General features: G+C 36.8%; 2 protein-coding genes across 6 annotated transcripts in view; one reads left to right on the plus strand and one right to left on the minus strand.

Moving 5' to 3' along the window:
• The window catches only part of LOC121956304 (ankyrin repeat and fibronectin type-III domain-containing protein 1), a 30,371-nt gene that overhangs the window by 2,919 nt on the left and 10,213 nt on the right, over positions 1-17,239 (minus strand). Inside the window, exons 5-18 of the mRNA XM_042504447.2 lie at positions 15,777-15,890; positions 15,320-15,417; positions 14,152-14,242; positions 11,892-11,999; positions 10,574-10,673; positions 8,137-8,266; positions 7,394-7,513; positions 6,615-6,721; positions 5,583-5,697; positions 4,299-4,465; positions 3,405-3,582; positions 3,032-3,194; positions 1,620-1,786; positions 664-868 (exon numbers count right to left, since the gene is read on the minus strand). Of these exons, the coding sequence (XP_042360381.2) occupies positions 664-868; positions 1,620-1,786; positions 3,032-3,194; positions 3,405-3,582; positions 4,299-4,465; positions 5,583-5,697; positions 6,615-6,721; positions 7,394-7,513; positions 8,137-8,266; positions 10,574-10,673; positions 11,892-11,999; positions 14,152-14,242; positions 15,320-15,417; positions 15,777-15,890 (1,863 nt within the window). The remainder of the gene's footprint in view (positions 1-663; positions 869-1,619; positions 1,787-3,031; positions 3,195-3,404; positions 3,583-4,298; positions 4,466-5,582; positions 5,698-6,614; positions 6,722-7,393; positions 7,514-8,136; positions 8,267-10,573; positions 10,674-11,891; positions 12,000-14,151; positions 14,243-15,319; positions 15,418-15,776; positions 15,891-17,239) is intronic.
• Positions 8,262-17,239, plus strand: part of mei1 (meiotic double-stranded break formation protein 1) — a 105,689-nt gene continuing 96,711 nt past the window's right edge. For 4 of the 5 annotated variants that reach the window (XM_088091219.1, XM_088091215.1, XM_088091220.1 and 1 more), the window contains exons 1-2: positions 8,262-9,550; positions 16,717-16,769. The gene's annotated coding sequence lies outside the window, so the exon portion shown is untranslated. Of the gene's footprint in view, positions 9,551-15,898; positions 16,770-17,239 lie in introns of those variants that run through there. The other variant, XM_088091217.1, reaches the window with a different exon arrangement.

Raw genomic sequence — 17,239 nt, forward strand, 5'->3', positions numbered from 1 at the left:
AACCTGGAGAGACATCACATATCTTGTGCTGCTTTCAGATGCCTTTCACAAGTATTTAACAAAATTGGTGCAATTTCTTAAAAGCTTGGGCCGAATGTCTAAGGGAAAAAAAGCCGGGGAAAAACTATATTTATAATGCTCATAATCACCTATCTAAAATTATGTCACAAAATTATTATAATTTTTAAGGATTTTTTTCCTGGTCATTTCCTACCTTCTTTTTTTTTTATTTAAAATTTCAGGTAATTTTCTTGTACTTTTCACTAATTTCTTCTTAATTTTTGGATAATTTCTTCTTTTGTTGCTCATTGCTTTGTTTTTTTAAAAGTTTTTAAAAAATTGTTGAGGTTTAAAATGGTTTACAATATCTTTATTGGCTTTTTCTTTCAATTATAACTGATTTTACGTATGCATAAAATGGTCTTGGTAGCAAATATGGTATACCATAAAAGAGTCAAACCAAAAACAATCAACATTTTGTTTTAAAACAAATTTAATTTTAAGAACTGCTAGTTTTCCTTTGGAAATATATGTTATTTTTTCTAGGCAACACATGTTGATAAATCCTTAAAGTGACAGTTTGGGATTTTTGAAGTGGGGCTGTATGAGGTGTTATGTTTAACTGTGCTACCACATCACGTTACACCCACGTCATCACTGTACCTGCTATGGCTCTCTGTGCTTGAATGCGATGTGGCCACGTCAGTCTGGCGGTCAAACTCTCCTCTTCTTCCTCGCCATCAGGACGAGGCGGCGGGTCTCCTCCCATCACCAGGCCGAGAGGCACCGCACCCACCCACTGCTTGGAGCGAACGCACTGCAGACAGTCCATGATCCAGCGGGCATCTCTCCACACCACATCCAGACGCTGAGGAAAAAGGGAAAGTTAAAGGTAAGTCCAACCAAAATCATTAACCCTTTAAAATCTGAGTTAATTGGTTTGACTTCTCTCAAAAACGTGTAGAAATGAGAAATCGAACAAGACATGGCTGTAAAATTAGCAGGAAAATAGTTTTCAAAAAAGAAAAAGAAATTTATCTGAAAATAACCACAAAAAGGCGACATAACGAAAAATAAAAAAAAATTGTAAAAAAAATAAATAAATAAAAAATACATGTATACATTTTGTCTTTAAAATAATTTAGATGATATGGGTATAATAAATCTACAAATATTTTTGGGGGGCATTTCTGCTGAGCATTTTAAAATGTTCTTTTTTTTTTAACCAATTTTTTGGTCATTTTATTGTAACTTTTACTAATTTCTTACCATTTGTGGGGCATTTCGTGCCAAGTTGCTCGTTGCTTTTTTTTCCTCATCAGGTATCAAGGGTAAAATAGCTTGTGAAAGGCATCTCAACACAGCATTAGAAAACTGATGCTGATCCAGGTTTCAATGGGTTAAATCATCCTCTTTTATAGTCAAACATTATATGTTGTAATGTCCATAAATATTCCAATTTCCTTTTCAATTCCCTCATTACATCGAGCCTATAATAATCACAGAATTAAAGGTGTATGCCTATACAAAGAAAAGGAGACAAAACTCTCTGTTACTATATGTTTTACAGTTTTGTCATTTTAGTTTTTATCCTTTTTTTTGTTTGTTCGTGATCTTACATGGGAAAGCTCAGAGATGTGGTTGAGGCGCTCTCGGGCTTCCTGCACCTCCTTGGTGTCCAGCGCCTCCCGCAGAGCCTGCTGGGCCAGATGAGTGTCCAGCTCCAGTCTCACCCAGGCCTGGCAGTACTGGGACAGGAAGTCCCGCTCATATGTCCAGAAGTGAACTGGAGATGAGTGAAGAGGAAAAACATATCACTTTATTAAAGTTGTAGTTGTTAATTTAATTTTTTCTTCAAAAAGAAAATTTGTTTTTGGTTCATATTTGATGAAACTGTCACTATTTTCTAATAAAAATTACAAAAATCTCAGGGAAAAAAAAAGTATTTTTCTGCTGCTTCTAATGGCAATTGCAAGAATCGACCACACCTGAATTATACATCCAACCAGGGTGGCCCTTGGCATAGGCGATATAGGAGGACGCCTGGAGCGCCACACACTGGAAGGGCTCCGCTCTAATTCTCTTACAGGTGTCTGCAGGAGGTATTTGTACTACACTGTCTGCTGCAGGTTCAGGTCTTTATTTGTGCAGTAATCGGCTTATGTCGTTTATAACTGACAGCAGACACCTGCCAATGAGAGCGGCTTTTGGAACCACGTAAAGCAAAGTTAACTCTAAAAACTTTTTAGGGTACTTCGTCACCATGTTTCTTATCCTAAACCTAACCAAAGTAACTTCAACATTACATTAGGTAATGTAATTTGTGGGCCGCTAAATGTTGAGATGTACAAAATCGTCATGTGCATTTTCATAAGATATCATACCTACCATTGTACAAGGATACATATATTGATCAGAGCCAAGGAGTCTCTTACAAATATGATTTTTTTTAACGCTACCAGCTGAAGCTTTAAAGCCTTATAAGAAAAAGCCTCGCAACTCATTAGCACACTTCATCAAGCCTTCAGCGTTTGAATTTTCAACAGGGTCAAAAGGAAAGATGGATTTAAATTTGAGTCAAAACGAGCCCCAAAGTGTGGATGAAAAGGAGGATCAAAAGACTAATTAGAGATGGAAAAACAATGATACTGACTCGTCTTCAAAAGACATAAACTGGACCTCAGTGTGCTTATTTCCAACCAAACTGCAATGCTTGAAATGCATTTCATGGGGTGTTTTTTTTGGAGTTATCCACAATTCTTGACTTTGAAGATGAGACACATTTTTTGATCTTAATAAGATGAAATGACTTCTGTCACTTTATTGTTATGCAATGTTGCTATTTTTCTTTGCTTGAAAGGGCCTCAGGAGACCATGGTCTCACTAATAGAAAGCCAGGCATTTATTGTATCCTAAAGAGCCACTGTGGTCCCAGTCTTATTTTCTTTATTTTTTTCACTTCAGCTGCCACTGCTTGAAAAAACTGATGTGAGAGAGATCCCATATTTATGGACTATAGTTTTCCACCTACCCAGCTCAAAGATCTGCAGGGGCATGGTGAGCCCGGGCTCCTTGGTCCCCACCAGAGGCCAGTAACTGGAGCTGAAGTCCTCACTGGGAGGCAGCAGCAGCAGCATGGACATCTTGTCTCCAAACTGCAGCAGCTCTCGGGTGTACACTCCATACTGATAGGCCTTGCACAGACACAAAAATATGTCAAAATGTTTAAAAATCTGTTGATGTTGAAGTGAATTTCAATGTTGCTGCATTAGTTTAGCCCCAAAAGCCATCCTAATAAATTATAAAATGGTACAGAGTAATCTTCCCATTTCTAAACATTTCATAACTTAACTTTGTTGCTCAGAAAGAAGAGTGTCAAGGTGTGTGTTTGAAGCTGACTTTACCCTGTAGAGGGGGATGTTGAGCTTTGTCAGGAGATGTGTGACTGCTGCTCTCAGTGACCTGACGAACTCAACCAGCCCGCTGCTCTCCATCACGCTCTCGTCCTCGCCGCCCAAAAGATTTGGAACGCTGCCACTGGCTGTGGTGTAAACATGACTCTGAAGCCATGCCCACTCCTCTCTGTCACACAGTAAGGATGCAGTTTACAAAACAGAGCTGTAAAAGGCTTACAGAAGGGCTGATGCATGTTGTGGTCAATTGACATCTATTACTTTATGTTCTAAGGCGGTGACTCGACTTTCACATCTGGTTCCCAATGGGGTTACAGGTGACCCCCCAACCATTTTCTTATACACAATAAAAACAAACTGATTCACACTGGGAACTGTTTTTGGATTTTTAGTATACATAAAGTGCCAGAGTGAGTAAGACAGCATCAAAATAGAGCTTGTTTATCAAAAAAAGTGACAGTGGGGGATCTCCCGCACCCCCCTACAGAGGTCCTAAAATCCTAGAAGTGTCCTAAAATCCTAGAAACACCATTTTTCTGAAGCGGTTCTCATGTGTTTGGATTGATTCAACATTATATCATATTGTTGGAAGGTAATAGAGCTGCAGGCAGGAGATGCTGCCTTGTAGGTGAAGACTAATGTGAAAGTCCAACATCCAAGAGATGAGAGTTGGCAGCCAAACAGCATCCTTTCTCATGCCAGGAGTTAACACATTTTTAATAACACATGAAAGTAGCACCTGTGGTAAGGTATGCTTTGGAAATGATGTCTTTAAGTGTGAGTTATTGTTGAGCTAAAGTATGGAGGATGAAAGCTAATCAATCAGCTAGTGACATTTTGTGATGGGCCTGGTGAAGTATATATATCATGTTAAAACTGCGTTACCTGGAAACGTGGGCATTGTGTCGGACCCGTGTGTGGCAGAGCAGGTTGGGCAGCCTCTGGGGCACCAGGACCCGGATCTGTTCCACCGAGCTGCACAGTTTCAGGATGCCCACGTACAAACCCGGCTGAGCCCACTGAATGCTGTGCCTGTGGAGGGATAGTTTCTCCTGGAGAACAAAGAGAAACATTTATGGCATTGATTATTTTATAAGATGTGAATGGGATGTAGTGTTTAGATGCCAGTGGCGTGTTTTTAAAAGAATACTTTACCACCAAAAGGGTCATTTGTATATAAATTTTCCCCTGCATTTACCTTGGATTCGTGAAGGAAACTTGTTTTTTTGCATGTGCCTCCACAGTGAACAAAAGCTCCAAAAACTGAGAAAATGCTCGCAAAATTGGAGTAAAAGGGGGCAGTGTTTTACAGCAGCAACCTATATATATTTATATACAGTTTTAATGGTTCTCAAACACGTGCACATACACCAAGAGGCAACTTCAAGGGCTGAAAATTGAAGTGTGGAATTGATAAAAATTGCAGTTTCTCAAATGGCCACTTGAAGCTGGCGGCAAAAAGTGAGTGAATCCCAGATCCCCATGAAGTCTGCCGAGCTTTGAAGCCAGTTTTTACATAGTGGCCAAAAGTGGCATTACACCATCAGGGTCTTTCAAGTGATGCCATGGGGCCTAGAAAGACTTTTTCCTATTGACTTATATTAGGAAAAAGGTGTCTGTAAATAAGAGGACATATTTTTTTAAAGTGTCAGAACCCCCTACAAAATGACACGTTTCATCATCCGTATTTAAACCACTCGGTCCAGTAACATTTGGAAAGTCTAGTCTAATTCCTTCTCCATTCAAATTATTGGAGCAATAAAGTCAGCTGCTCCGCCAGCAGAATGGACTTGGATTATACTGCAGAAGTTGTGTAAAAGTTTGTAAACAAATGTTTTGAGTTTTGCTGTTGTTAAACACAGACCCCTATGACTTCAATTTTTCAATAGTTTTCTCTGTTTTTAATTTCCTTCACAAATTCAATACAGCACAGAGTGAGTACCCGGTGTACAAATGATCATTTGTGGGTGACGTATTCCTTTCATTTGTTTTTGGGGTTATTTGAGTTGAACAGGAGAGAAAAACACCCCTCCAGCCAGGAGAGTCAATGCACGCGATCACTATACACTCAGTGCGCAATACATTTTGTTGCTCGTCGCTGCTGCTCCATGTTTGACTTCTTCTGTCTCTGTCTCGCTCTCCGTTCAACAAACACAAACTCAGGTTCACCTTGAGCTGCTCGTAGAGCATGTCCATGGCAGTGGGCTCGGGCAGCAGAGGTGTTCGGCTGCGGTTCTTTTCCAGACGGGCCAGGGGCATCCAGTGGAGCGGAGGGTCGGGAGGGCTTGGAGCAGAACAAAAAAGAAAAGGTAAAAAAATGAAAAGGAAAAAGGAAAAAAACTTAGTCTGATTAATTCATATTAGTATAACAAAGCCAGAAACAACACTAGCAAAAAACAGACAGATGGATAAATATCCCGACAACATCATTCTGCATATCTGCAGAGCAAACCCTGCCTTCTGCCTGATTAGGTTATTATCTCCCCTGGGCATGGGATTATGGAAATTATTATTTGGTGATTGATAAAGTCTGGCAGATGGATTAAAAATTCATTGTGACAGATTTTGATATTTCTTGTTTTACTGAAATGTTTGCTTCAGTCAAGATCAGGACAGCACTCAGATTATAGCATTTTTTTATTGCCACACGGACGTTTTGGGCCAGACGCCTTTTTCAGCATGCGCATTCGGCAATATCACAAAGAAAACCCACCGGTGTGGTTAATTATAAATCCACACATGAAAACACTTACAGTGCATCCCAATATGGGATGCCAAATTTTGAAGAGACAAAATCACAGTAATATCTTTTTAAATTATACAGAAATAAACAATAAAATACATATTAAAAATATACTGATAAGTAAATAAATAAAATAAAAACAATCATTATAATATTTAAAATGATAATAATAATAATTATTATTATAAGCTAAAGTAAAATAAAATAAAATAAAATAAAAATAAATAAATGAATACAAATTTATTAATATCCCCTTTGAGGATTCAGCACCCAGTCTCAAAAAGTTTAATTGCCAGATAACAATTTGGGTCTGATTTTTACTGAAAATGTTCAGGACATGTCTCAGGGCAGCAGACTGGTGAGTTGGAGACTGTCCCTTAAACAGAAGACAGAGGTTAAACTAAAGAAAAATGTGTCCGACAGGGATTAACAGACTGTAACAAAAGCCTCTTTCTCACCTGGGAGGATTCGGGAACTCCTTCAGAGTTACCAATAAGACGTTGCCCTGCCTGTCTTTCAGAGGTTCGTAGTACACCTGACCCAGGTCCACTGTTCCCATGGAAGACTGAAGGTTGAGATGTAAAACAGAAACGTGGAATAAATATCAGGATATTAGCAATTAACACTTTGAAACCTAACCAAATTAACTTGATTTCTTTCCAAAACAGAGACAAGCTGCCTCATAAAAAACAGCCCCAAATTTAACTATATATTAGTTACTAGAAAAATGCGTGAAAATAAGTAAAAAAAGAAAGAAAAGCTGGAAAAAAAAACATAAAACAAACAAAAAACAATAAAATAACCCCTAGAAAATGCTAAAAATCTCTAAGCACACAAAGTTAACCCTTTGAAACTTGAGAATACTGGCTTGATTTCTTTCATAAACATGTAAGAAAAAAATAACATTCAATTTAAATTTAAATAAATAAATAAATAAATAATGTAACAGAACAAATCATCATATTGTTTCTGAAAGAAATCGAACCAATTTTCTTGGGCTTCATAAGGTTTTAAATGGTGGTGAAAGGGGTTTGAATGCTGCACAAAAAACTGATAATCCAGGTTTTAAAGGATTTATGCAGACAAGCAGAGGTTCTGGGGGGTTGCAGCCTGAGACAGGAACGTGAGGCACCAGTAAAACACAAGGAGGAAGAAGAGATATCAAGAGGTAATTAAAATAACAATTAACCCATTTTGATGCCTCTCATCATGCTGAGTATGCTGCTTAACTTATTACCTGCAGCTGGGAAACGGCTCTTAAAATGTTGTGTCTGTTCTGGAGGAGCGAGGAAGGAGACGAATGAGCCGAGGAAAGGGCCTGCTGGAGCCAGGGCACTTGTTGCCACGCACAGGACAACTACAAGATAAAATATACATACATTTTAAACTTCAGTTCACACACAAAATTACATCATTCTGGACAATTAAATGTGTAGAATCAATAAATAAACACTGAAAGCCTCAACTGTATTGACTGTGTTCCAAAGCGCATTTAAAAATTAGCAGCACTGTTCGTGCAAGGCATGATTTCGGATAACATGATGAGTAGAAAAATTTACTGTAGATTCTGGTCTTGACTGCAAAAAAATATAAAATAAAATAATTTATATACATACATATATATATGGCTTTTCTTTTTCTCTTATTTATTCATTCATTTGTTTAGTTTGGTTTTTCTTTTTTACATTTTTTTTTCATTTCTTCTCTTTCATGTTTGTTTTGTTTTTATTCTTTGTTTTTCTTTTTCTTTTTTTTATTTGTTTGTTGGGTAATACAACCAGGTATATTTTGAAAAGGTAAACCACTGTTGAAGATGTATATATCATTGTTGATTATGGACATGAAAAGTTTAACAAGTTTGTGAATATTACTGTAAACATTTCCTTTATTTTGTGTGTTCTGTGTGTTGTCTTTGTGATATGAGTTGAATAATTGAGTTGAATAAATTAATTAAATTAAACTGTTCTCCTGACAGTTTACCTTGGCAAACCAAAGAAAGTCGTGGATGATGGAGGTGGAGCAGCACTGGATCTCCACCAGTGGGATCTGGTCTTCAGCTGTCACCAGGATGTTTTCCTTGTGGTAGAACACAGTGGCCAAGTACACGCCCCTGATGAGATCAAGACGAGCCCAAACGAAAACATATTTTTACAGACTTACATAGTCCAGTTGGAAACATGTTTTTCTTAATAAAATAATATTCAGATAATGCAACTGACACTGTAAAAAACCACACTGGGGGTGTGCAGTATCATATCATTTACAATAATACTGGTTTAATTTTTAATATAAGAAAAATTAATATAATCATGGCAACATTTTTAATTTGTTGACATAATGACGTCACACCTTTATGGATGGCAACAACAAGCATGGCTGACAGCGAAAATGCTACTTCAAACGGTACATTGTAGGTACATTTTAAGGTATTTAGCAAGTGTTTACATGTTATTTTTGGTTGACTTTATTTTTTCTGCACTGTTAATTTTTAATATGAGTTTCTGCTGTTGTTTATAAACTGAAGAATTTTTAGGTATTGTTTAGTTTTTACTGAATATTTGTTTACAAACTGTTTATTTTGACATATAAACTTTAGCACTTATTTTGATGCAGTTTTTTGTTTTTGAAATTAATAGTAAAAGATTTTTCAGTATTTTGTCACACAATCGAGAGTATTGTTATTGCAAAAATATCCTGAACTATTGTGATATTGTTTTAGGGACATTTAACAGCTTTGGCAAATTTTAAAATTGACAAAAATGATAATGCAAAGTAATTGTCACGTTATTTTAGGTGCACCGACTGAAAATTGATTTTTTTAAAAAATGTCCTCTCAATTAGGATTGCCCTACAGTATAGTCGAGGTCACACATTTTATGGACATAAGTATATGAAAAACACATTTTTGAATGGAAGTGGACATTAATCTTGTAGCAGTTTATTTAATGGTGTTAATGCCATTTCTGGCAAGCTCCTATTTCCTATTTTTGTTTTGGCTCACTTTAATGTCAATACTTTGGCAGCACCCAGGGGCAGTTTTTGGTGCTAACCCAAGTGCACAGCGTCACCTGACCTGGCATCACAGGAGCCTCTAATTGAATGCAGGTGTGCTGAAATTAGTGGACTGTGGAAAACAACACCAGAGATACAGACTTCAGCTGCTGTGTGTTTGCTTTAAATCTTAATTTTCTGTTCTACACATCAGTTTTTTCATCAACAGATTTGAACTTTTTGTAAAGGCCTGTTTGTTTAGGAAAATGTTTTTTTTTTTTAATTTTATTTTTTAAATTTTTTTGACGTGACAGTCAGCCAAAGCAGCTCATTGCTTAATCCGAGAACTCTCAACACATCATTCAAATCTTGAACGACCCGAACCACCCTGAATCATCAAACTGTGAGTAACCAAAAACAACCACTTTAAAATCTGATGATGTCTAATGTTATTGCCTTCGTGAGCATCTATTTTTTTAACCTGTTATTTACCTTAGAAGACGTAGCATTATGTCAAAAACATTTTCCCCTTAAACTACCATGTCTTAAAGGCTTAGTTCAGTGTTTTGAAGTGGAACTGTATGAGGCTTTTATCCATAGACGGTATATTTAATACAGTAGATGTCATTTGTCTCCAGTTTGGAGAAGCATGAAACCCCGACTATGGATAAGTACCACATACAATCCCACTTCAAAATCTACAAACTATCACTTTAAGAAATCTACGCTGTTAAACCACTTTTTTTTAACCCTTTGAAAGTTAAGTAAGCTGGCCTAATTTCTTCCAAAAACACCAGAAGAAGGCAAAGAGCAACTAAGGAAGAAACTGGCAAAAAAAATAGCACAAAAAAAATGAGAAGTTAAGTATAAGAAAGAAACAAACAAACAAGGAAACAATCTGAAAAAAGTGCTAATAATTTTCTGTAACATTATTTAAAATATGTTGTTATGGTAATTGTGAAATGTAGTTGTGGCTATAATTTTTTTATTTTTTTTCCCCCCTAGACATCTTTTCTGAGCTTTTCTTTCTTTTTAATTTATTTTTATTTTTTCCTAAAAATCTTGCAATTTGTGGAACATTACTCACCAAGTTGCCAGTTGCCTTTTTCCCTGTGTTTTTGATAGAAATCGAACCAATTTGCTCACATTTCAAAGGGTTAAATATGTGTGAAAGGCATATGAAAGCAGCACAAGAAAAGTCTTCAGGTTTCAAAGGGTTAAAGCAATACAGTTACACCCTTAAAAAAAGTATCTGTACACCTTCGACAGTTGATTTCACTAATCTTGATGCTACAGCAGCTGTTCTTTTTTAATAACTATATCAATGTAAGAGTTAGTGTTTATTGTTGTAATCGTATGCCATTTAATCTGTTATTCCCTACACCCTGAAGACACAGTGGGACAGGTAAGACAGATGGAGCGTTACCTCTGTAGGAGACGAACAAACTTGGTGGCGGACTGGAACAGTTGTTTGATGCCTCGGGACACAGACAGACGTTTGCTGGGACTCTGGGGCTTAGAGCTCTCTGTGGAGCGGGGAGAGGAGGATGAGAATCACGTTATCTTCCTAAGTACATTCACTACGAACACATTGGTATTACATTTAAATTGGTGATGCTGGTGAAACAATATCCTCTGTAATTAAAAAGAGTTAATAGCTGATGTAAAATAGTGTAAAATTGGAAGCAACGTCATAACAATTCATGATTCAGTCCTCAGTGTTGATTATTCTGACGCTTCAGAATCTCTTAATTAATACAAGTGCAACAGAACATGAGGTCAAAACTATTGAACACCTACAGTGATTGAACATAAAAGCAAGTTGGAATATAAACACATGCTGTTATAGGGTGCATTTTGCAGAGAGGAGGGTAGATTGTGTATCAGTTTTTGTTTTTTTAGTACATGATGAAGTACCCACCAAAGCTACAGTTTTTCTAGGAGTTAAAAGCAAAAGATTTTAAATAAAAAAGTGTGTAAGATTTGGGGGATTTAGTGGCATCTAGTGGTGAGGATTGCAGATGGCAACAAGCTGAAACTGAAAAGCTGAAGCCATTTTATATTAATAACTCTATTTGTTATTTTTTATTTTTTAATCATGGTGGGCAAAACAAAAACATTTTCCATTCTGGTCTATAGAAACATGGCAGCGAAACATGGTGATCTCTGTTGACAAGGACCGGCTCTGTATGTAGATATAAAGAAGCAAGGTGAACCCTTAGAAACCTGAGCAAGTTGGTTTGATCTTTTTCAAACACATGGAGAGAAGGCAACAAGGAATTTAACAAGACATAGCCAAAAAATAAGCCAAATATTCATTTAAGGTACAAGACAATTACCTGAAAAAAGGCAAAAGGAAAAGAGTTTAAAGAAAATTTAAATAATTTTAAAAAACTTAAAATAAAAAAATAAAAAAATGTATATATATATCCTACTTTTTCTTTTCTGTAACCTAATGTTTGTTTTTTTTCAATTAAGTATATTTATTTATTTTAATTAGATAATAATTAATCATATTCATTATAAATGTAGTTTTCTAGACATTTTCCCCCAGTTTTTTGACAATTTTCTAATTCTTTTTCAGGTCATTTTCTTCTTCTTCTTCTTCTTCTTCTTCTTCTTCTTCTTTTGACCGTGACAGAAATGACACTGCTACCATGGTGATAAATACATGTAGTTTCATGGAGCCATTATTCTTGCTTCATAGTGACTGCACATGCAATAGTTACATCACCAAGTGTTACCTATGCAGAATCCTCTGTAATGTGGTTCTTTGGCGTCCTCCAGCAGTTTTCTCACAAGGCCCTCGTGATTCCTGAACTGTGACTTCACGCCGATGCACTCTCTCCAACCTGCGCACGAAGGAGAAGAGAAACAAATCATCGTTTTCATTTTTTTGCAATTAGGGAAAATCATTCAAGACATCAAGAACTCATTTGCAGGCGAGTCCTGAGCGCTGCTTTTCCCTATCTGGGTGATTAGGAAGCAGGAGCAATTGCATGAGAGACCATCTGTGGGCTGCAACTTGTTTCAGTGCTGATTCATTCTCAGCTGCTGATGTCTCCTTTAAAGTTATATGTGAAGTTAAATGCTATTATGCTGCATTTGAACTGAACTTGTGAGCTTCTTTTTACGACATGTGAAGTCATGAACACAAACTCGTGAACTCAGAGCTCTACCACAACAGGGGGAGTTCATATGGACTCTTCTCGAAACATGAGCCCATTTCAATGCAGCTTTACTTAAAGGTCCAGTGTGCAGGATTAATGCTCATTGTTAGATGGGGAGTCTTCTTCCTGTACTCTGCGTCGATTTGTTCCATATTGTTTTCTAAAAGCCTACAGATACAGAGGAAAGAGAGCAGTATCACTAGAGACATTTAAAAATTGTCGGACGAAACAGATTGGTAATATAGTGATATTAATTTCTGGTCCACATGTTGCCATGTTTTTAAATTGTACATTACTACAACTTCATTCATCGCCGTCTCATCCGTTGTTGTCTGAAAGTTTTAAATCAGCCTTTTAGTGCGATCTATCGGCTGTATTTCTGCCAACATAAAGGACACATTAAAGTATAAGGGTAGCATTTGAAGCTGACGTATTTTCTTATGTAAATGGAGTATAAATTAGCCCTAAGGGGTATATAATGGCAGAAATGGAAAACAATATAATAAGTATATCTTTTCTTCAGTGTTCAATCACCTGAGCACAAGATTTGTTGTAGTTTCATCACCTTAGAGTGAGCTGTTTATGTCTACATAGATCATCGCCATGTTGCACTACCATGTTTCTACAGAGCACGTTCCCATTTTCGCGCTGGTCTTTATAGTAACCAGCCACTCCACAAAAAGATGCTTTGGAAAAACATAGATTTTTTTATTTGAGAAACTGATCTTTTCAGTGTTTTTACTGGTTAAATCACCAGGTTCCTTTTTTTGTTGGGAGGAAGAGACCTCTTTGGATAATGCGGCTTCTGGTAAAAACCTCTTGAACATCTGGATCTGAAGTTATAAGAGAAAAAATGTGAACTAATATTATAAGGTGCTGGGCTAACAGCCCATCTGCAGGAGCCAAAAAGCATCTTAAAAACACTGATTTGTAATGTGTAACTGCTTTGTTCAGTATTTTTAGTGGTTTAAATCACCTGGTCCATTTGTTTAAAGAAGGAGAGACCCCTGCAGATAATTCGGCTCCTGGCAAAAACTAATCGAATCACTGGATCTTTAGTTATTGAAGAATAAAGGTGAGCACACATTAGCAGGTGCTGGGATAGTGGCCTATTTGCAATGAGCCTAGAAGCGTGAAAGAAGCACAAACTTGTAACATGAAACTACTTATTCAGAGTTTTTAACTCTTTTAATCACCTGGTCCGTTGGTTTTGGAGAGGAGGGGACCAATGCGGATAAGTTGGCTCCCTGTAATAATCTCCTGAACAATGAAGGAATACTAACCAGGAGTTTGGCACGCTTGAAACATGGGTGAAATTTCAGATGGTTGCAATCTGCAATCCTCACTTGGTAGCTGTCACTAAGGTACCGCTAAATTCTACCCAGTGCTCCTGAATATCACTCATATCACTACTTTTGATTGTATTCTGACTTATATTTGGATTTATGTGAATATTCATACCAGTTATTCTCCATTTCAAAAACATTGTGCTGCATTTTTTGCGTGATTGCACAGTATAAAGTGGAAAGTAACAGCGAGTAATGCAGCGAGGGAGAAGGGACGCTATGCAAGAGAGATTACGAGGCCAATTCAAACTCAAAGCACGGGCACAAGGCCCATTGACTCGCAGTGACATCTTTAATTCTCCACGTTTTAATAATTCATTAATCTAGCAGCCATGAGTGGATTCCACTTTTTCACATCAAGCTTGATGTCAGCCAAGTAATTTCATTACACGAGGACAGAGAGAGAGAGAAAGAGAGAGGGAAAAAATGGAGCCCCTTTCAAAGCAGAAAGTCCACATTCATCAAAGTTTGCAGTTCGGTGTACTCACTGGAGGGGGCAGCGCTGACTGGAGTGGAGCACTGAGGCGGACCCCATCCTTTCACATTGTAGGCACTCACTCTTACAAAGCAATGCACTCCCTGCATTTGGAGAAGCACCAGACCGCCCAAATTATCACCATGCATTAACCTTATAAATTGTTCACTCTGGGACAAAGAAATCACATACCGCTGTCATTATTAATTCATCTGGTTAAGTAAGGCAGTTGAGTGGGATAAGTGTTCTCTTATGGGAAGTGGTTCGGCACAGAAGATGATGATTGGGGCGCAATAAATACAGTCTGTGTGTCTGTCTGGAGCTAATGTGTGTGAATTCTATGTGTGTGCATGATTGCATTTCCTAAAACCATTAACCCTGTGAAACCTGGATCGACATCAGTTTTAATGTGCTGCATTCAGACGCCTTTCACAAGCTTTAAACCTCTGAAACACGAGCAAATTCGTCTAAATTCTTTCAACTATATGGGACAATCAGCAACTTGGCATGGCATCCTGAAAATTGCGAGAAAAAAAAATCTGTAAAGTATGTAAAAAAAGACCTGAAAATTAGCTTTAAAAAAGATAGAGAATCATTAGAAACTAATCAAAAAACAAAAGGAAATCAAGATATATATATATATATATATTCTCTCTCTGTTTTGTTCTGTATTAAGATAGGATTGTATATGATGATATATGATTGCAAAAGCTGTATTTACCTCATGGAAAATCTAAATAAAAACATAGTGTTAAAAATATATATAATTATATACTTAAAATTTGTTTTTTTAATGAGCTAATTATAATTATTTATGTATTTTTTCAGGTAATTCCCTGTTTTTGTTCTTTTACTTTTATTTTATCTATTACTTTATTTATAGATTTTAATTTAATTTATTTTTTTGGTAATTTTGGTTGATTTTTTTTTAACTTAAAGAAAAAATTAATTTCTTGCAAAGTTTTTGGTCATATCATTTTAAGTTGCTCATCGCCTTTTTGACATGTTTTTGAAAGAAATCAAGCCAGTTTGCTCCATTTTCAAAGGGTAAAGTTTATGTGCTTTCATGCATATTGCAGTATGTGTGTGCAGTTAAAATCTATGGACCTGCATATGGGTGTTCGCCTGTGTGAAGGTGTGTGTGTGCTTGCACGGGTGTTTAAAGGTACTGTATGACTTACTGTTGTGAGTCCCTTGATGACACACGATGGGTTCTTGGTTTCCGTAACCTGCGCTGAGCCGAGGATGCGTTTGAAGCTGGCTGAGGTGCTCCATTCCACTGTGAACACAAAACAATCTCACTGACAGATTATTCTCTGGCTTTGCTCAAAGCCCCCATAGGGAGAAGTAAGGATTTGAGTGTTTACAGTCTCAGGAACTTGCTGTACCTGAGCTTAATCCACCCTTGGCTGCAAACTGCGACATTTATGCGGCTGTAAAACTCAGTAGCAAAACTAGAGACGCCAAACCGCATCCATAAATGTGAAGCATTTATACCTGTCAGTCTAAAAGATGTGTGAGTGCTAGATTCTATTATTCTTTTATTTAGCTATAATATCTCCCCTCTTGTTTTTCCTACTAAATTATTAATTTGCCCCCATCCATCCTTCCATCTATGGCATATTGAAGTCTTGTTACCTCTGTAGCGTGTGATGAGCCCCATGTTGTCGCCTTCTGGCTCTTTGATTGCTATAAACAAAGAGGATGTGCTGGTCACCAGTATGGACACATGACTGGGAGGTCCAGGGAGCTCTGGGTAAAACAATTAGACAGAATAATATTCAAATTAGCACTACTTAGCTCTGAAATAAATGAACAGAAAAATACAACTACAACAAGAGAATAATGAATGAATATTATATATAATTATAATTATATATAATATAATTCCAGCTCCAGTTATCTGTTGTAATTCTTTGTGGGAACATTTTAAGATCCTTGTACAAAATCCTCAGTTTGAATAAAGTGATTCACCAGATTAATATGGAGGATAATTCTGGTGATAATTTATATTAAAAGTCCAAAAAGAAAATTAAAAGATATGATTAAAAAGATAATAGTTTTAATTTGAATCATTATTATTTTTATTTTTCGCCTTTTATTATTTTTTTAAATTGTAGCTTAATATTCCTAGTAACGTGGTCAATTAATAATCTTTTTAATTTTATCTATTTTAATTTTCTTTTTGGACTTTTAATTTGAATAATGACCAAAAAAATATCCTCTGTGGATTAAATGAATTTCATAAAATCAACTTTCTTTGATGAATAAATGTAATTTTTGATGCTGTTAGACTGCTGCCAGTTTGCCCCATTAATTGTATTTACTCTTATTGGTACGGGTTGGTGTTTTTTAATTGTTTCCCTTGTTTAATTCTACTTTAAATTTTGTCTGGCTTTAGTTCGGCATCATGGTTTGACTCTTACAGTTAGGTTGCTGCTGCAAGAAACCTTTTTTGTTCCTGCTTTGTCAAAGCTCTTTGTAAACTCTGAACTGTTTTTAAATGTGCGATATAAATTAAGTTATTATTATACACTACATAATAATAATTTTTTGGCATTTTTGCTTTATTTTATAGTGTTGAAAGGGTCCGGGCCAGACTCACACCCTATGTGTTACACTCTCCCCACGGTAAGCTACTGAGGCACGTCACTCTCACACACATTTGACACCTCATACTTTCATTTATGCAGCTAAGGTGGTAATATTGCCCTGCAAAAGTGCTAAATTGTGCTATGCCAACTCTCGATGGACAACCACAGATAAATAATTTATTTTTGAACTTGGACTAGATTCTCGTTATCCTGGCCCTCAGCCCGACTGACCAGAGCTGCTCGTAAAATTTAGTGGTTTTCCCCTCGGAGCTCTGCTTTGCCCCAAGACACTGAATCTCAACCAGCTCTGTATGGAGATGATCCTGCACTCTGAACTGCTTGCCTGTGAACAGACTCAGTGAACAGTTTTTCTTATGGGAATCAGCATGCTATAACAATATCACTATTAAAACCAAAAGCTCAGAGCCAGCACAGTTAACCCTTTAACATCTGGATCGGCATTGTGTTTTTTTTTTAAAAGTGCTGCATTCAAAAGCCTCTCACAAG

Source organism: Plectropomus leopardus, chromosome 18 (genome assembly GCF_026936395.1).
Source record: "Plectropomus leopardus strain MGB_pleo_1.0 chromosome 18, ASM2693639v1, whole genome shotgun sequence".
Lineage (NCBI taxonomy): Eukaryota > Metazoa > Chordata > Actinopteri > Perciformes > Serranidae > Plectropomus > Plectropomus leopardus.